Source organism: Parambassis ranga, chromosome 4 (assembly GCF_900634625.1).
Source record: "Parambassis ranga chromosome 4, fParRan2.1, whole genome shotgun sequence".
Lineage (NCBI taxonomy): Eukaryota > Metazoa > Chordata > Actinopteri > Ambassidae > Parambassis > Parambassis ranga.
Genome location: NC_041025.1, coordinates 4790785 through 4811522, shown reverse-complemented (window position 1 = coordinate 4811522; position 20738 = coordinate 4790785). Strand labels below are relative to the sequence as shown.

The following is a 20738-nucleotide window of genomic DNA, read 5'->3' as shown; positions in this document are numbered from 1 at the left end:
AATAACAAGATGCTTTTCAGTTTCATATTTCTATTTTCACTAAATAGTTACATGCATATATGCATGCATATAGAGAGGATGATAAGGTGTGTGTTATAAAAACAGGTTTGAATGCTGTGGCAGCACACACACACAAACACACATTGCTAATTAACAAACCCTTGATCAGCGCAGCAGTCAGATTTGCACATCCTTTGTGTTTCTGGCACTTATCTTTGCTGATTCAAACCTTCACAGTCACATTTGCACTGACCTCATAGGATAAGATTAATACTAAAGGTTGGGACAATGATGTCACCTCTGCTGCCTTCAGGGCTAGTCAGAAATATGATAATACATTTAATGAAAGAATTTAAGCAACAACAATAATTATGGACACATTTTTACTGACTTGTGTGATCTATTGATACACAATTTTACAACTTTTGTTGTTGCTATTGTTTTGTATAGATTGTTTGAATACAGCTAGAAAGGTTTGTCCTTTTTTAGTGATCTGTATTCATGCATATGTTTAAATATTATGCCATGTGCCCATCCCATTCTTCCCTGCTTCTCATTTTGTGATCCTGCAGCAAAAACATAGTTAATTTCCCTCCAGGTTTTGTCACCTGAGCCTTCCAAAACAATGTGGAAATATATTTCTATCTTCACTTTAAATCTCTTGAGTAGATGAGATGCTTTCCTTTGTTCATCATAATGTTTGAAACCCTCCCTTTTTGAAATGCTATTTTTAAAAATATCAAGTTTATTGGAAACGTTTACTGCAAAAACAAGAAGGGGAGACAGTGACACCACTAGAGGGCGCTTATAATATATCATCATGAAACCCAACGTGTATAGCAACTGATCGTTAGAATTCCGAGTATCACGTGAAAGCCTCAGAGGTCTGGCCGTCCTGCTTATACTGCGCATGCGTCGCCACTTCCTGGCTGTGACGGCTGGTCTGCTCCTTCGTTTGGCCAACCGCGTCCAAGTGGGTGGTGAACAGCGTGCAGCAGTGATGTCAACAACAACGGTCAGTGGGTCAGCCCGTTTTTATTGTTATTTTTTTACCATGTCTCTTTAATATCAGCCGCAGCTAACGTACACAGGTCTGTTCTTCAACACGTTTAGGTTCCTAAGAAATAAGTGACTGTTAGCAGTAACTCATCTTAGCTAGAGCTAGCATGCTAGCTGCGAGAGGAAAAAGAGTGATAGTGACTATCAGCTTACATCACTGACCGAGCCGAACCAGACGGAAATATATCTATCAGTGAAGGTATGCTCTTTGTGTGTCGTCTTTTGGACAGCTGGTAATGGAATTTAATGCACTTAAAATAGGGAGACGTGATGATAGTGATGCTATCTGTTATTGAAAACCATAGTAAGCAGGTGTGTTATTACCGTGTGTAGTAATGGTAAATAATTGTATTTTTCCGTCACGAAACACAATGACTATGTGCGGTTGCCGTGTGTACATATTCCCATTTTCATTGATTTGGCTCAAGGCGGTTAAACAGCGCCACTCTGGAGCACAATGGCAGGTAACGCCAAGTCAGTGTGAGTGGAGGAAGATGGTGACAGCAGAGGTCACTCAGAGAAGACAGGTGAAGTTAGCAGCGTTGTGTATTGTAAAGGGAAACGTGCAGGCACATTGGTCATTTTTTGAGATACTTGGCTGACTCATTGTTGAGACAGAGAGAGCATGCATTTGGTATAGATGTTATCTAATGTCTGTCTGTCTTACCTCTGTCTTAGAAAACATAGTAAAACATGATCACCACCGAGGCTGCAAGAGAGTTCCAGGCCAAAGAGCGCAAATACAAAGAACAACTAAAGAGATGTTTATCGTCAGCTTTGTCTGCAGATCTTCACAGGTAAGCCATGTGACAGTATCCACTGACCTACTAAGGCCAACAGGGGGAATACTGATTTTTGACAAAATATCTTTCAAACAAAACAAATGTTTTGCAAAGCTTGCCTTTTCTTTTCTTATTAAAACACTTGAAGGACCTGTCATCACCAAGCCATATTAAAGCAGCGTACACTATGTGATTGCACATACCTGTAGCCTTTTTTCAATAATCTGCAATATTTGTATATAATCTATATAAAAAAATGAATTGTGGTCAGGCTCTTCCTTGAAAACTCCTAATGACCAGTGTCCACCTCTCCCAACCTGAGTGCAGCTGGGACTTGGACCATACTTGCTGTTTCTGAGTCTAGCTTTACTGTAGTTACTGTCATTTTTAAAATGTTTTAAAGTATTCAACTTATGTTGAAATGTTTTATGGATGACCGGTTTGATGTTGCTTTTCCCTGGGATATTGTTCAGCCTTTCAGCAATCGAATCTAGGATTTTAAACTGTTGAAGAAATGCCATACACTTACATTTGACAAAACATTCTTGTCTGTTTTTGGGGAACATGTTATTTCAATGATTGTTAAAAGGACACAAAGAAAATAAGAGATTTTGGAATTAATGGATAAAAAGCTGCCCTAATTACTAAACAACCTCGGATAACAGGATCAGTGGATCTGAAATAGAAAACTTTGCTCACAGCAAATTCACACTTAGCTCACAAGTTTCAAGTTCACATGGATTTGAGCAGTTCATGGGTGTGATTCTCACTTTCGCACGAGTGACTCATCAGTTTCCCACTCTTCATCACAGAGTAACACAAAAGGACACAGCAGCAGCATTTGAACTCTTAGAACCCAGTTGGCCGTAAGCTGACTGGATTCTGGGTCACCCAGATCAGTCAATGAGGCGGGGCGAGATGCAAGGATGGTAAAGAAGTAATGTACTGCCCCAGGACTTTGCTTCTGTTCTAAAGTGGAAAAATAGGCCATCAGATTAATCTGTGACGATCTGGCCTTTCTTTATCATCTATATTCTGTGTTGGCTTTGAGGAAAACACAAACAACAGTTTATTGTTCAGTTGTTCAAGGGTTTTGGTTGAAGTGCCCCTGATAAAGTTTGGTAATGTATGTCCTCAGGTTGCTGCAGGAGGAACTGGAGGCCGATGTTTCTCTGTACGCTGGCTCGGGCTCAGTCCGAGCACACAGGGCTGTACTGTTGGCCAGAGCTCCTCACATCCTTGGTGGACAGACGCACAAAGATCCCATCATCATCCATCTGCCTAGCTTTGAGCTGTCTGCACTAAAAGATTTCCTCAGGTAAGTGCCAGACACTACTTTTCTTATTTATTTAGCCAACTGATACAAACACTACTTTGTAGTTTTACCTAAAACCTTTACACAGACTTACACTTGTAGTGTCTGACTGACAGGGGGCGCCATGTGCACCATGTTTTATTTGTGTTGGTGTTGAGATATACACGTCCCACATTATCAGTATTTATAATCATCTGCTCCAAGTACAGTACTGAGTAACAGTGCAGTCTTTGTGGCATTTATTTATGTTTTTGTCTTATAAGCAAACTTTAATCAGGACAAGAGAAAAAAGGCATCTTTGTTTGGTCTTAATACTGTGGAGATAAACTTCATTTGCTAGATCACATGGAGTGCATGCAGCACTGCTGGTTGAAGGTTAGATTAGTTTTTGTCAAAGAATATTTAAACATTGGTCCTAGAAAAGTATTATAAATTTTAAACTCTGCTTCTTCATATTAACTGACCTGAAGGATTGAAGAGTTTTCAAATTCGATGATGGGTCATGTCCTTGCCTCAGTTTTGGAATCAACACCAGAATTATGCCTTATACATTCCCCCAATTCTGAGGACTATACATGTGAAAATGTTTTTGGTTTTGCTTTAGGTTGTTGTTGTTGCTCCTTTTCTTACTAAAGAGTTCTATGTAATGTGTTAATAATTTAAGTAAAGTGGAAGAAAGTAGGTCTTGTATAAAAAGAGCTTATCGCTTTAGGATACGTTATTTAAATCTATTTTTTAGCTTTCAATTTCTGTGGATCATCTTCTAGAGGGGAGGGGGAGAACAGCCAGTGCCAAGTGGTATACATTTGGCCCCAGTTACTTGCTGTGCTGCTATTAAACACCCATTGTAGGCTCTTCGCCTCTCTTCTCGGGTCTGTTATTATTTCTTCAGTGTTCGTTGTGCTAATGTCTAGGTTTTTATGTTGTGTCTGTGAATTTCAAGATGGTTGAATGGGTACAGGCAGCAGCACTGTGAAGAGGGGAGGAAGCTGTAAGGGTTAACCTTCTCGCCCTTTTGCTCATGTAGTGCCACAGGAATGAAGTCTAAAACCTACAAAAGCATTAGAATTTTACCATTTCTGGTGCTATGGAAAAAAAACTCTCATTGGCTTGGATCCCATGAGGAGGCGACCTACATAAATACCATCCCTGCTGCACTTTCATTTGACTGTGACCTCAACAACATGTATGTATAGGAAATTAGTGTCCAGTGCTAAATAAGTCATTTTTTAGAAGCAATCAGACCTATACCTGGAGGCCTCCTATACAGAATCACCAGTCACTTATCAAAAAGCTTCACTGAGCAGAAACCTGCACATGTCAGGCTGTGGTCAGCTGTGTCACTGAAGTCACGGTGCATCCACTGAGCCTGTGATTTTAAAAATGGATGAAACAACCAGATATAATTAACTTTCAGTCTCCCCCTCCCTGCAGGCGGCTGTACACAGCAGACCAGAGCATGCACTCAACTGAAATAATCCCAGATGTGGAGGGCTCATTGCCAGAAAGTGTTCTGCCTGTTCTCGACGAAGCAGACCTTCATAGTTCCACTGACTCAGGTAAACAGATCAACATGCTCGCATCTGGATGGTTTGTTCTAGGTTATGTGATGTTTTAGTGCCCCCCTCCCTCCACTTTCCTCTCATCATGTTATCTCTGCCATAATCCAATTAAAAGCTAATCACATTGGGATCCATGTTGTTGTTACTGTTAATTACAGCAAGGCAATTCTGCAGAGCTGCTTTTTTACATATATATTTATATATTTACAATATTGTGAATAAATGTTTTTGTTATTTTACACAAACACACACAAACACACACAATACCCATAGGGGCTTCCACAGGTTAATGTATACTGTAAGCCTCTGTCTTCTTCACTCTTCCTTCTGTTCAGGCGCTGTTGTTCTTGACCCAGCCTCTGGTCTTGGTGCTGACTTGCTGGGTCTGTATCAAAGGGGTGAACAGTGCGACATCACCATCCAAGTAGCAGAGCAACTCTTCTCCTGCCACAGGTGTGTGTTTATTGTCTTATTGTAGGCTCTATTCAGTGCGTTACAGCCACATTTCAACACTACAGAGTTGGCACATATGCTCTTTGGTGGTCATTCAGTGATGCAGAGGTAGTAGTAGCAGCTGGTAACCATGGAGACAGGTTTCTCCAGGCTTCTGCTCAGGGGAGAAGCCAGTCAGCCAGTGAATGCTTATCAGAGAGAAGTGGGACTGTGTTTGTTTTTGTATGTTTGTTTCGCTACTCGCCAGCAGTGATGTGTATGACAGCAAAGTGTGAGCTGCAGAAGCTGGGCTTCACAACCCATCACTTATACTTGTACTTTGCTATATTATTTGTCATTATTCCTTTACAAAAGATAATGAGTGTAGGTACTATACTCTGTACCGTAGTATCACAGTCACAATCCTATCACAATAGGTTACGATGGATGCTTTTCCATTTCAAAGATTGAAAAACATAATGTGTTTCAAAAGTGGACATTGAAGGTTTAGAAACTCTTGATGATCAGTGGAATTTAGCTGATAGCACTTTGTGAGAGGGGAGACAGGAAGATTACACAGAAGGGCCTTTTAAGATGGAAATGTATATACTTTATGGTTATTATATTTTCAATCAGATCCATCCTGTGAAAACACATCACAGTACAGCAATGTCATATACTGTAGTTTCCATATCAGTAACAGCACAATCAGGTCAGAGAGAATAAAAATACAGCCTCCAGAGATAAAAAAACACACAGTGTAATTTATGTCCTCCTTGCTTGTCACTTCAAAGCCACTTAAGTACACCCAGTCCCAGCAGATGACAAGTGAAATATTAAACGGTGGGTGGATCTGACATGCAACTGCCTGCTTTACTGGTTTTCTAGGGCAATCCTGTGTGCGCGGTCTCAGTACTTCCGAGCCATGCTTAGCGGGAGTTGGATGGAGAGCTCCAGACAGTGCATCACTCTGCAAGGGTAAGACTTGTACATAAATGTCATTACACGGCAGGGAATAGGGATCAATAACACACCCTCCTCCTGCTCTGACCATTCCAGACATAATTCCTGAATGCTACAGCTGTAGTTAATTATTCATGCCTCACCACAGAGGAGGATCATTACAGTATGGGGTTTCGCTGACACTGTTTGTGACTTCACATACCCAACAACACACACAGTGTAAGCTCAAATAGTTTTTGCAGATTTTTACTAGCACGATTTTTGTCTGCAAGGCACATTCATCGCCCACAATAGAGCCCCCACTACTACCCACCCCCTCACTACCACCCACAGTCTCGGTCTTTCAGATTGGCAAATGAAGCCCACTTCTTTCCTCCAGGGAGTGATGTGTCACTTGTCTTAGTATTACTGATCTGAGGGTAACAGGAGGTGACACGGCTGTCAGAATGGAGAACGCCTGAGCTGACATGTGGGGGGAAACCCTTTGAGGTCACGTGAATGGAGTGTTCTATGATACTGTATATATTTTCTTTTTATTTGTAACCCTTATGGAAATAATATGTGCTATATAGTACCCCTGCACTAACACAAAGAGCAATAGGCTGAGATAAGGCGACTAGTAAACATGTTTATTGTATTAACGTTTTAAGCTTAGGGCCAGATGAGATGGAGATATTGCTCCAGTTCATGTATGGAGCCATTGTGGACCTGCCTAGCGGAGCCAGTGCCAGGTACAGTATTAGAACAAACAGGCTTTATAAAATTAGAACACATGACTGCAAAAAAACAAGCTGAATTTTACGTGATGCCTACTCTCCTACAGTCAGGTCGTGCTGGCTGCAGACATGCTGGGTTTGGAGGGGATGAAGGATGTAGTGGAGATGGTTCTGACCCGAGACTACTGCCGCTTTTTTCCCAAGGTCAGCTATAGAGAAGTAGTGAGCTAAAGAATGGGTTTCGTGTACACTGTGGGACATGAACTATATTTGACTTTTCATTATTTATTACAACATCTTTTACATTCAAAATAATCTTTACATTATTTACTATATGGTAGCCTTTTCAATCAACAATTAACACATGTCTGTCTAGTCTCTAGCATATTTTCTTGAAGAAGTTGTTCACATGACTCTGAACAGACATGGATGTGAAGTTCCACTTAACTAGATAACCAGGCATACAGCCACAATGTGGTAATGTTGGGTTCTCCATGTGTGTGCAGTCAGCTGATGGGGTTCAGAGAACGGTCCTCGAGTGCCTGTCCCTCACACATGCCTTAGGCCTTCAAAACCTCCACATGCTGTGTAAAAGGTAAGTGGCTACAAACAGTTTTGTATTACAGCTTTGAAATGTATGCAATTACCTTTCTTGCCATTGCAAGGTACAGTGCCCCTTCACTTCATGCACTCTATACTGCAAAATCTTGTTGCTAAGTAACCAGCATGTGAATTTCTGTATAATTAAGCAGCCAGAAGCAAGGGTGATGATGCAAATTGCTCTATTGAGAAACATAACTCTTCTGAACAATATTAGTATTGGATAATATATAAATTAAATACATTTAATAAGGCACAATTATTATTTGGTTAAAGTCCTGCTTTCAAAAGAAAAGACCACTCCTCTAGAAAGTAAAAGGCCTTTCATTATACTATCTGGTTGATCTAAGATCACTGTTGCTGGTACTTTTATTTTGCATTTCATTAGAAGTTGAACCTGTCCATATCAGAATATGATATCATTTTGCTTTGTAACTTCAGGAGTTCAGGATACCTTCGGTCTATCCACATTTACCACTATCATTACTTCGTAATCAATGCTTTACTGAAAACCTAATGCCCACCTATATTTATAAGAGGTGAACAGTGCATGTATGCATTAGATTAAGCCATATGTCCATCAGATTCACCTAAATGCTGCAGTAGATGGACATGAAGATGTTTATAAGGTCAATGACACTGAAGTATCTGATGTAGAAATAGTGCAACTTTTCGGTGTGGAATTTTCTTCTGTTTTTAATGAATTCCTACTTAACAGAATAAATAACATAGCAAAATACAAGCATTTAGACCCTGCTGTAAATGCTGTCATATTTCATTGTGCTGCACATTCATTTATATACTTGCAATCTCAGATCTTCTCTTTCTGAGTTCTCCTCCACTGACTACAGTTTTGCACACTGCAGTAAATGGGCAAGAAGTGTGTGAATGTAGGTCAGGGAAATAGGATGTGTTGAGCGAAGCTGTGAGCTGGTTCTCATGGTTCTCATTTGAAGTGGTGTGTGCATGGGTGTGTGTATGTAGATGTGGTGGGGGGGTGTTGCGCTTGCCGTGTTGTCTCTGCTGAGTCTGATGAGTCACGCGACTATGATGGTGAACTGAGCAGGGCTGCTCTGTGCAGCAGTGCATCACTGAGAGTCTTAGCCTGGCTCTGCTGTTCCCTCAAGCGGAGCCAGGCTGGAGAGGCATCCAGGAGTTTGTTGCACTCTGATTGGTCAAATCAATGAACTCTCCTGTTATCTCTACTATGTGTATTTTCAGGTGGGTTGCTGAACATTTTGTGAAGGCCTGGTGTGAGAGGAACTTTTCCCTCTTGTCCCCAGAGCTCCACAGAGCCTGTCTAACTGCTGTGACTGAAACCATGGTAAGGTCCTCCCTCCCAGTATTATTCATGTAACAGCACAAATACCACAAAGCTGCTCACCAGTGTTTTTCCACAGGAAGGAAGTTTGAACATGATCTAATCAGAGATGACCTTTATTAAATTCACAGTTATTAAAGACAGTGTAATTAAGGCGTATGATGTGGCTGCAGAAAGATCCCGGCTTGTAATTGATAATTGAGTCTTGAGCATCTCATTTTTTTTTTCCGAAATAAGGTGGCAGTTTTTTTTCTCTGAATATAACAAGACTGTTGCTCAATCTTGGCAAGTGCTGCGATATAGAGCTAGCCAAGAACTATGTTCAGAGTACAGGGAATCCCTCCACTGATCAATAGGTCCTGGGCAGGAGTGAAAGGGTGATTTTTATATACAGTAGGATTGAGATCGCTTGACTCTATTTTGTGTTCTCATGTAGACACAGTCTCTTTAGACTGATAGATGTTTCCATTCAGACTGTCCAGAATGCAGTAACCATGCTCTGTGGCACTGAGCAGTTGATTGACAGTCTCCCTGAGGTCAAGTGGGCCCAGCAGGTGAAGAGCCTGGCCACAGAGTTACAGGAGGAGAGCCTGTGTGTCATTGTCCAGCACCTCTCCAAAGTCACACACACTCAGGCCTTCCAGGACCTTCGCAGGGTAAGGTGGGGATGCAGCAATAATGATGGGAATATTCAGCATGGATCCTTAGGATGGTTTCTCTCTGTCTGCATTGTGTTACAGAGGGAGGAGTTTACAACCGAGCCTGCGTTGTTGAAGAAGTTGTGTTCAGCCGTCAGGGAAGGTGTGACTGTGGATAACTGCTGTGATCTTTTCACTGCCGTTCACTCTCTGTGTGGAGATGACTTTGTGGAGGATTTCTACCTGGAGCAGCAAGGGCAAATACGAGAGGTGAAATTAAGCTGATTCTTATTACATCACACTGTGAGCATCAATTTTTTGAGGATTAAAGTGGATTCTTTAGATCAGGCTTTGTAGCCTGGTAAGCCAGACACCAGACAAACCTTCTCTGGATTGGACTGCAAACATCTTAATCTTATGGCATGTTTAAACAACGCTTTTCTTCTGATAAGATGATAACTGTCAGATTCACAGCTTGATAGTCGTGAGCTTTACTTCACTCTGAATACAGGATAGCACACAGATTCTGAAGGCCAAGGTCCTAATGCACTTGCCTTATCAAGAAAAAAAACTGGTATGTGTCTAGTGTTGGTTTGATTTAGTCAGCAATGTAATGTAGGTGTGATGCTGCTTGACTTGAGGTGGAGGGTTATAAAAATGGCTCTTTAGTCCTGTTGGTTTAGACCAGTTTTTTTGAATAGCAAATGTCTGTAGAAAAATGCATAAAGTCCACTTTACATATCACCTTAAAGGATAAGTCTGCAGAACTGATGGGACAAATCATTCATGCCTAATGCAGCGGTGTACCACCAAGACCTGGACTGAACAAGAATTCTAGAGCCCCTTTTGTATCAGTCACTAAGGTGTTAACAGACTTTAGAGAGTGTGGATCGTTGCTTGTGGGGCAACTCAAGCCTCTGTTCATAGATACTGATGGGGGTCAGCCCACATGCACACCCAATTTGGCTTCAAGTCAAGGTCTTACCTACCCGAGTACCCCTATCCCTATTGGAGTTTTTTGGACAGCAACAGCTCCTTGCTATTTGTAACTGATCATGGCTTGTTAACTCCCCTTTTATTAATGGAATAATTCAGCATATTTGGTACGACTGTTTATTACATCACCCGCATGTCTGTGCATGTGTGTTAATAGCACTAATGGAAGAAGTCCAGTAACTCTTAAGTCTTTAAGTCATGCCATGAAGCACCAAATGTACCGGTATATGAATCTGTATATGATTTTTTTTTTATTGAAAAGTTAATCCCCTCTAAATGGACAGTGTTTTCCTGCTTAGGTCACCTTTGCCAACAACTACTGTATCTAGCTGCAGCTATTTTTATTTGTATTTTTTTTAAGGCCAGGCGGCTGGTCCTACATAAACTTTGTGTGTTTTGGTCTTTTAGTGGGATTTGAAAAAGGGGTGGAATATCACTAGCTTTATGTTTTATTCTGTGTTGTAGCATCACCAAGCATAGCAGTCAATATTCAGCAGTCACAATACATACTGATAAAACCACGAGAGCAGGCCAGTTTAGCCTGCAAGATGACTTGCAGAAGAAAGTGACCTGGCTGAACAAGTTAAAGCGCATAACCCCTGTAAATACTGGACAGTATGGCAGAATGGATTAGTGTGAGGGAGACAGTGACGTGAGCCAGCAACCTTCACTAATCTGGCTGTGTATCTGCTGCTGAAGGGTGTGTGTGGTTAGGAAAGCGGAAGAGGGCAGGGATAGCTCCTCCCCACCTCCCAGCCCTGTTTTTCTAATCAGGCGTGGTAACAGGAGAATGGGCATCAGCCAGTGACATCACAGATTTCGCCCATGAGAGCTCAAGTGGATTCTGCAACACAGCCAGACGGAGAAGGGAGGGACAGAGAAAGGGAGAGCGAGGAGGAGGGAGGGGTATTTGTTGCCATGGTGAAAGGTTCTTCAAGCAGCTGCTGATTCGCTTATGCTTTAGCGCACCCCTTCCATTCTTCTCCTCCCTCTCTCCTTGGTATTATCGCCAGTCTTTCAGGCAGGAGATTTGTACTCTACGCGGGCGGCTCTGGACCTTCCTGCTTCAGACTTTTTATGCCGTTCGCCACACGCAGGGATGGGAGACTCTGTCATCCAAACACAGAGAAAGGATACTGGCAGGTAAAGAATAATATCTTAACATTTAGCCTTTTTCCAGTCAGCATGATATTCATACTGCAGTACGTGCAGATGTCTGTGATTTTTTTTTTCCTTCTGAACCCAGCCTAGTGAAGCAGTGGCTCTGCATCATTAGAAATGGACTGAAGCCATTGTAACATATGCTGTTGCCTGATTTAACATTCAGCTTCTTCCTTCACAGCCACTACTAACCCATTTATTGTCCACTGGCTCGCATTTTGTCTGAGCTATTTTGTCTCGGGCAGATGACTGCACACCAACATGGCAATTGCACCAGATGCGACATGCTTGTTTTTAATGGGTGGGAGTGAGCGGCTGGATTGCTGTTTTTATGCACTTGCTCTGCACTTTTTAAACCTTCACAGATACAAATGTACAGCTTTCTTACTGTTGAACTAGTAATGTGTTGAAATGCACTGCATGAATAATTTATTTGCCTGGTATCAGTGTGTGCATGTGTGTATTCTGATTTCAGACCATACATGAGAACATAACATACCTTTCAGCAAACAGAGTCAATTTTACCACATTTCTTTTAAATTAGATGAGATCAAGTGTTAGCTTTAGTATAGAAAGGAGCTTGCTTTGTTTGCCAGAGTGTTTACCAGAAATGATTGATCAATCCATTGATTTCAATGTTTGTTTCCTTACGGTCAGCGGGTAAACACAGGGTGGGGGGGAATAGGAATTTTGTGAATGAAAAGAATGACTACTCTGTTTCTGATAATGAAGGACTCAAGTAGCAGCTTGAGGCATAATGCTGCTGCTCTTTTTGTGTTGGCTCAGATTGGAATAACTTGATTTGCAAGGAAAACACAAAGAGTTCATATTGCTTTTATCCTGTTTTATCAGATGCTATTGATAAAGGGGACAACCGAAGACTTGGGAAAAAGCCTGTATTCAGTAGCTCACAGGTAATATTCGACCGCTTTATTTATTTCTTATTTAATGTTTGAAAAAAAAATACACTTGGAGATTTATTTGTTAATCAGTACTTATAATTTTGACCCAATTGATGATGTGAACTTGATTCCAAGGCTGTTTTAGGCCAGAGAAATGTATGTAAATTGTGATCCCTCTCAGTCAGTCATTACAGTCTGTGGCCATCAGATGCCATATGTCACAGTTGCCCAACTCTCACAGATAAGAGCTATAGTATGAAATGAACAGCAGGACCTCTCTAAACAGGGGCATAGCTAAGATAATCCTGGCTGACATGATCACATGGGGATTGCAAAGATATTAGGCCTGAGTGGTTCAGAGCAGAGAAGCTCCTGCAAAAGAGGAATTCTATGCTTTCTCTAAACCTGCAAGGTAATTTCTTCATGTCATTGTTCCTCTGACACTTAAGGATAATTAGAACAAGGAAAGTAAAGGAGGCGAGGAAAGAAGCACAATTTCTTTTTCCCATTAATATCAACTGTTAGGCAGTCAAGATGGGTTTAGTAGCTTTGCTGGTTAATCCAGGAAAATTATACTGCTTCTTGACTAATGTAGTTTTTCTTCCTGCAGCCAAAGGCTGTAAAATGCCCTTCATCTGCACCTGAGAGTCCTCCTGTGCAAAGGGCGCTGAGGCTGTCTGAAAACAGAAATTCCTTCTCCCGCACTTCTACGTCAGCCATGAAGTCTGATGGACTGGGGACGGCTAACAAAACAGGAGATGGTCACGCATCTAAGTCCAAGACTGTAAAGAAAGTAGGAGACAGAAGTGTAGCAGCGAAAGCTAAGACAGCATCAGCTGCCGCACCAGTTGTCAATGGCACAGGGGCTGCAGGGACCAGACGGGATACAGCCAGCGCCAATGGCCCCAGAAGCCCTCATGGGGCAAAAGAGCAAGAAAGGAAGCCAAACCCAGGTGCAAGGCCTAAAACGTCTCCTGCGAGCTGCACAGCTACAAGCCAGGCAGTGGTAATGAAGGCTCAGAAAAGCTCAGCAGGAAAGGCTGACAACACTGCTGGCACCACCCAGGCCCAGCCCGCTGCTTCATCCACATCAGGCAGTGCCTCGCCAGAGAACGGTGCCAGCAGCCCTCGCAATGACACTCACTCTATTCCAGGTTTATGCTCTTTATTGATTTCTTTACATTTGGTTATTGTGACTGACAGCGATTACAATGTAGTGCATCACTGCAGCCAAGAAGAAGTGTCAGCGAGAGGGATCGAGGGATCACTGTAGCTGAAATATGGAAGGACCTGCAAGCTAATTAGTGTGATGAATGTTGTGTTGTGGCCAAGAGGGTTTTTTTTTTGGAAGACAAGGGTAGTGTCATGTATGAATATTGATTTATCAGGAAACAAACCACATGGGGCTGTCCTTGGCAGCCTGCTGGTATCAAACAGTGAAACGGCAGAGGTCATAGCCCTGTACAGCTGTCACATAGGGTGGTGTGACTGATCACCTTTGTGTTTAGTGTAGCTTTAGAAAAGTAGAGTTTACGGCTCGAGTGGGCCTCAGCTGTCTGTTGTGCTGGCACAAGAGCAGCAGGTGTCCATGTGCTCCACCCAGAAAGTGACTAACGACTGTAATGTGAGCACACACTGAGAACACAGCATATGAAAAAGTACTCCACAGTGATTGCTCTCAGATCCAATTGAGTTTCAGCAGTTGGTTTATGTTGTGTATTTTAGGTGCAAAGCCCAAACAGCAGGCCAAGGCAGTGAACAAATCCCCACTGACAAAACCTCCTCAGAGATCCGATACAACAAAGACCAGCAGGTGAGATTTACTTCCTAACATCACAGTGTTATCAATTTAGTTATTCAGTCAAGGGCAATAACTTGACTCTTGGGTGAAAAAGCCATACTATCTCTAATACCGTTTGCAAAATGGTGAACACTTGGCAGGCATTAGAAACCTTTTGATAAAAATAGCTGTTGTATAACCCACATTTCTCAAATCTCTGTTTTGCTACAGTAGCATATATTTCTGGGACGTTTGCCTTGCTACAGTAAGGGAGCACTAGAAATAGTTGTGTAAAATGAAAAGGAGCAACTTTCAGAGTATTGAAGATGTGACAGAAGACACAAACACTTTAATATCCAGGCTTATAACAGACAACACTAATACTGTGAGTTAAGGAAACCATTCAAGAAAAAAAAGAACTAAATTGAAGATTGAACTTTGATTTATTCACAAAACAAATATGTACAATTGAATGTTTAATAATGTAAATGCAAGGCAAATACGAAATATGATGCAACACGGTATCACCTGTCATTTTTTTTAGGTTGCATGTGGTTGTCAGACAGGATGAAATCGGCTGTGTAGCTGACAAGCCTCTTATGTGTCTTTCAAAGATGTTAAAAATACCTGTTTCACAGTCAGTATCCATCCTGGGAACACATTATTATTAAATTGTTTCGCCAAAAAGGATGCTTGTAAGTTAGCCAATAAATAGCTGGTAGAGTAAATAATTAGACAAAACTCTTTTTAATGAAATAGGGTACAGATAAGAATTCATCTATGCAGTGTATACATTTAACTGTTCTGGATGTCTATCAATGGCCATGACAATCTAAGGTAGATAAAACTCCAATTTTAAGAGTTTTTTTCAAACTCTTTTGACCTTGAGCACACAGCAAGTCTCACGCTGTTAGAATGTACTCTCTGGTTTCTTGAAGTTGGCTTATTTAAAACACAAGGGAAGAACATCCTCAGCAAGGACACAAGTAACAATTTGAAATTCTTTGCATTGATAAACAGCTCAAGCCTTAGAAGCTTGCCCTTGTCAAACTGATAGGGGGAAAACCATTGCTGCCCCCCACTGGTGTTAAACTGAATTATTTCACTTTCCCTGCAACTCTTCTCATAATTATTATGATGATGTGAGTCCGTTGTTTTAATTACCCGGGCAAATCATTTGTGGTTACTTTATTGTCTTTGTGGTTTTTGCCCATCTGTGTCACTGTTACAGTCCTACCAATAAACCAAGTGTCAGAGAAACTGGCAAAGCCAAGACTGCTGCATCAGACAGACCTGCAGCCGGGGTGACGACAGCAAGAGCAGACGCCAAGGGAAGAAGCACACCAGACCACCATGGTGAGATGCCCAATACAGAGGGTACCACTGGAGTGGGTTTTTCCACACCATCCCCAGAAGAATTGATCCAATTTTTGTGTTAGAATACAAAAGATAACAGAATAACTCATGCTGAAATTGAATGAAATAGTGAGCTATTGTTATTGTTCCTCTCCTACCCGTTACCATTGTCATTAAGTGAAATCCAATGACCGAATTTCTGTGATGACAGGATTCTAAACAAAACTTCGTACCTCCACAGTCAATATGTTGCATAGTAATAATGTTTCGTTCTGTTTTTGCCTTGGTTTAGTCTCCAAACATGGATCGTCCATGAAAAAGCCAGCTTCCCCCAGGAAAGAAGACAGCAAGGATGGGTTGAAATCAGCCTCAGCAGCAGACAAAGCAGCCAGTGAAGCTCCAAAAAAGAAACCCACAAAACCTGTATCCACGACTGGAGTCTCAGCTAAATCCAGTGCTAAACCTGGGAAAGCCTCTTTGGCCCCCTCCAAGCAATCCTCAGTAGTAGCTGCCAAGTCTGGACCAAAGCCAAAAAGTACTACTGAATTATCTACAGAGAAAGCCTCACCAAAAGCTGGAGGAGCATCCAGACCTTCTGCTGCTTCCAAGAAGTCAGAAACTAAAGCAAGAGAGGCAGTGGATGGTAAAAAATCACATTGTAAAACTGAGTCTGGTGCAGAGCAAAAAGATCTTGCAGAACAAGCGCCCTCTGACCAGCCTGCATCGCTAAATACACAGCCAGCAAACCAGGGCAGAGGAGACTCACTTCATCTGGAATCAAGCCCGAAACCAACGACTGAAAGCCTGTCAAGAAACACTGGTGCAGGAGATGAGGGCAGCGACACACCAGCAATTAGCAATATCCCCCAAGTCAAAGCTTCTAAAATAGACTCTTGCAAACCAACTGAAGGGACTAAAGTGAAACCGCCTCAAAGTGGTGTCATCCCTGCTCATATTAGTGGTGGACAAGCTCATGAGGTCAGTTCACCAAATTCCCCAAGAGACACTGAACACCCCATAGACACTCCCTGCAGCATTGGAAGCACTGATACTCCTGTAGAAGACTCCTGGAGTGGCATTCACCATCAGGTCAGCCCAGAGTCTGAGACTGGCAGCACACACACCACTTCCTCTGATGACATCAAGCCACGCTCAGAGGACTATGACGCAGGAGGCTCCCAAGATGATGACTGCTCCAACGACAGAGGAGTGTCCAAGTGCGGTACCATGCGCTGTCATGACTTTTTGGGTCGCAGTAGCAGTGACACCAGCACCCCAGAGGAGTTGAAGATGTACGAAGGTGGGGCAGGGTTAAGAGTGGAGGTGCGGCTGCGCGGGAGAGAGGCAGAAACCACCAGTGAGGAAGAGGGGGTAAGACAGCGCCCACGCTCCTGGTTGCAGAGAGATGAAGTTCCAGTGGAGGAGGAGCACTCAGAGGTTGAAGCCACTGTGACTGTAAAAAGTGTCCCTGACCACCAGCTCTTCTCTTCTGAGGAGGAAGACGATGATGAGGAGGAGACAGAAGATGAGAGATCAGAAGTTGAGGTGATTCCAAGTCAGGGTCAAGCGCCGCCAACAGAACCCTCGCCACACTTTCAGGGAATCGTCAACCTAGCGTTTGATGATGACGGTGTAGACCAGGAGAATGACCAGCCTGACTACCAGTCCAGTTCCAACTTCCGTCGGTCAGTGCTGCTCTCTGTTGACGAATGTGAGGAGCTGGGCTCAGAAGAGGGCGGCATCCAAACTCCACCTCAGCAGCAAGATGATGCTTTGACTCCCTGCGATGTTTTCGAGTCTGACACTACAGCAGAACACAATCACCTGCCCCGCCATCTTGAAAATACAGATATAAGGCACAAAAAACCGGCAGAGGAAAGAGACGAAAAATCCTCCGTATTCCTCACAGAGATCCAAGAGCCCATGCAGGAGGAGAGTAATCACATCCAGATGGATGGAGTGAAGTCCAGCTGTCCTACCCTGGACCCTGATACTAGAGACCAGCCCCCCCAAGAGCGGCCCTGCCACCTGGATCTGCGGCACACTGAACAGTACAACGGAGGGATGAGCAAAAATCACTCCAATCCCTCCGAACGCAAGAAAGCTGATTTACATCTAGACTTAAATGAGCCTCAGCTGACAGGGGACTCTCCTGTACATACAGCACAGTCTCCAGCAGGTAATGTATGATCTACAGACCCCAAACCCATTTTATCTCCCCAAACTCCATCAGTGAAGGTAGACTTTACCTTGCAAGATTCATGCTCCTTTTATTCCTACACCTTTCCCTCTACCAAGAAACACCCATCCCTTCCTTAGAAAAAAGGATATCATTGAGCATACTAGTTTTATAACTAGTTACAGTTCAAATTCAAACCGATCCTGCGCTCATATCCTCACATAGCTTTCTTCTTCTCTGCCCATTGATTATGTAGCTGTTATAAATTTGAATTTGCAACATGAATATCCTTTTAAAGATGGAGATTGGTCTCACCAAAACTACATTTTAAACAACTGAACTACCTTTCAATCAATCAATCAGAGGCATTTAGTAACTCAGTTTACACACAAAAAGGGAAAGCAGTGTACATTTCGATATTAATCCATCTAATCTGCCTTGTGACAAGGCCTGTGACATAGTTATACCAATGCACTTTTATGTACATAAAAAAAAAAATAGGATTTTTGATTACTTTGTCATTTATTTTATGCAGTGGCGTCTCTGGCATTTTAAAGCCATAGATTATTTGACAATGGTGCTATAAACAGTATGTTAACATTGATGTATCATTACTAAATTCATTTGAATGTGTTAGTAGAATTACTAGGACTGTCAGGCCATTTCTGACGTAAACACATCACACTACTGATCGTCATATTCTTCTTTCTGTTGCCTTTTCATTCCCTACACTCCACAGACTCAGATTCTCAGCGAAGTTGTTTCTTTACAGTGATTTTACTAACATTTAAAAATGATTTGTTGATGTTAAGATGCTGTAGATCTGTAGCACCTTTAAATTCGTTCAGGTAAATTACAAGACACCAAACTACCACTGCACATTTCTCAGAAAAAAAAAATGTTATACTGGGGAATTTTTCCCAAGCATCACCTTGCAGTTTCTTTTTGTTTCTATTCAAGAATGTACCTGTTCCTATGTTTTTTGTTTTATTTTTGCACTGCACACATGCATGCTATTATTGCTTTGTCACCCCATACCATCCTTTATTTATGTCTACGTTTTTGATTTTTTTTTCCCCCATTACCTCCTGTCACACCCAGTAGACTTGTGTCTAGATACATAGATGTCCACCTTTTTTTAAGAAAAGTGTTATGTTTTGTTCAGTAGGTTTTGTGTAGTGTCAGTAGCCTCCTCTGTAAAGTATCTGATATGTGTCTAGAGCAGCTGTCATGGTTCTGCCATGTCTCTCTTTCTTCACGGTCATATTTAGAAACAGAAATCCTGCTGCACCATTACCCAAACATGTGAATTCTTTTCTTTTTCACATCAAACATCACACAGTGATTAGTCGTTTGCCATGTTATAAGTAGAAAAAAAAAGAGAGAAAAAAGAGAATGTTAAAAGAAACATGGTAGTGTGCCATCTTCTGTGCTAAAGCACTGTTGCTTGCTTTTAGGTTTTTTTTTGTGATAGTATTTGAGTCTGTTAGGTCTGCCTGTTCAAAGACCTGCACGTAAAGCTACAAACATATCACTGTTACTTTACTGACAAATGCAAAGTTCACTGGTGCTGGCAATGCATGGCTTACTCTGTTTGAACAGGTGGATAAAGAGATGCATTCAGAAGAGCATTTCTCTGTACATTACCTTTAAAGCAGCTGTCTGCCCTTTCATACACACATTAAGGAGTGATGGATGCATTTTGAACCGATGACTTTTAACATTGTTGTGGCTAATGGTATTGCCATTTAACTGATCATGATGTGATCATCAGTGTCGCCTCCTACTCACTGAGTTGGCGTCACTGGTATTGTTTAAAGGGCACAGCTGCATTAATGGTAAACCTTCAGTTATCTCTGTTTTAATTTAATAGCCTCTACAATGAGGAAAAGAACTGCAGAGAAGTTATTCAGTTTGTCATTTTGCAGTATTGTCAATTGTTTTTAGGGGACAATGGTTGTGACAGATTGGATCAAACCTGCAAACATGACCGCCGACCATCCAAAGCCCTCTCTCCCATTTACGAGATGGATGTGGGAGAAGCCTTTGAACACTGTTCGGACAAGGACAGGATTGTTAGACTGCAGGCAGAGGAGGAAAAGCAACGAGGGGACGAGGACAGTAGCAGTGAGTTTGCAGAGCGGGACTGGAGCCTGCTCCGGCAGCTCCTATCAGAACACGAGTCCAATCTGGGCATCATAAACCCCGTGCCCGAGGAGCTTAACCTGGCCCAGTACCTTATCAAGCAGACACTGTCCCTGTCACGTGACTGCCTAGACTCGCAGGCTTTCCTGTCCCCAGAGAAGGAGACCTTCAAACGCTGGGCGGAGCTCATCTCGCCCATGGAGGACTCTTCCACCAGCATCACTGTGACCAGCTTCTCCCCAGAAGACGCTGCATCTCCACAGGGTGAGTGGACCATCGTGGAACTGGAAACGCATCACTGACGACACAGGGGAGAGCCTGCGGGACAGTCCGAGCCTTCTGTTTGAACTTTGAATGTTGCTACATGGAATTTGTCTTAATTTATTATAATTTATGATCACATCTGGTCTTTGTGGCGTCCTTTTTTTCCCCCCTGGACTCTGCAGAACTCTGGACTTTGCAGCAGTTTATTTGCATTCCCCATTACGCCCTTAGTGGACTGTTTCTTGTCACAAACGGGCTGTTGTGCATGCTGATATTTTTGTATGTCTGACTGTTTAATTGGTGTTGCTTCTGAAGCTGTAGAGAAAGCTCAAGATTCAGAAAAAAAAACATAATTTCTTTCTCAGAAATTTTCTCTTTTGACAGTCTCCTAATTAGTTGGTTGACTGAAGTTTCTTAAACAAAAATTACATTAGCCTATTGGCTTGCATTTAGTGTGATACTGAAAATAAAGTTTTGTGTTTCTGAAATAAGTTTGTCACCATTTTCTCGTCAAAACGGTAAATAAAATATGTATCAGGACTTGTACTCAGAAATCTGCTTCGTGGT

The 20738-nt window shown here is 42.2% G+C and overlaps 1 protein-coding gene across 2 annotated transcripts; it reads left to right on the top strand.

The window, feature by feature from the left end:
- The first annotated feature begins 933 nt into the window (after window positions 1-933).
- Window positions 934-20513, top strand: btbd8 (BTB domain containing 8). Of its 2 annotated transcripts, none has more exons than XM_028403618.1 (19): window positions 934-1015; window positions 1738-1856; window positions 2980-3159; window positions 4591-4715; window positions 5054-5171; window positions 6039-6128; window positions 6764-6844; window positions 6937-7033; window positions 7336-7424; window positions 8651-8753; window positions 9224-9406; window positions 9491-9658; window positions 11398-11527; window positions 12398-12459; window positions 13058-13601; window positions 14173-14260; window positions 15459-15583; window positions 15876-17762; window positions 19710-20513. In XM_028403618.1, the coding sequence occupies exons 2-19, from the start codon at window positions 1753-1755 to the stop codon at window positions 20207-20209; spliced, it is 4674 nt and encodes a 1557-aa protein (XP_028259419.1). In that variant the 5' UTR covers window positions 934-1015; window positions 1738-1752; the 3' UTR covers window positions 20210-20513. The 2 variants fall into 2 exon arrangements, with proteins under 2 accessions (XP_028259419.1, XP_028259420.1); XM_028403619.1 differs by lacking the exon at window positions 934-1015 and adding an exon at window positions 1089-1258.
- The last annotated feature ends 225 nt before the right edge of the window (window positions 20514-20738 follow it).

Excerpts from the sequence above, each read along its gene's own strand:
- btbd8 (XM_028403618.1), top strand. The coding sequence starts at position 1,753 with ATGATCACCACCGAGGCTGCAAGAGAGTTCCAGGCCAAAGAGCGCAAA. Across the intron at positions 12,460-13,057 it reads CTGTATTCAGTAGCTCACAG|CCAAAGGCTGTAAAATGCCC; the intron begins GTAATATTCGAC and ends TTCTTCCTGCAG. Across the intron at positions 14,261-15,458 it reads GATACAACAAAGACCAGCAG|TCCTACCAATAAACCAAGTG; the intron begins GTGAGATTTACT and ends TCACTGTTACAG.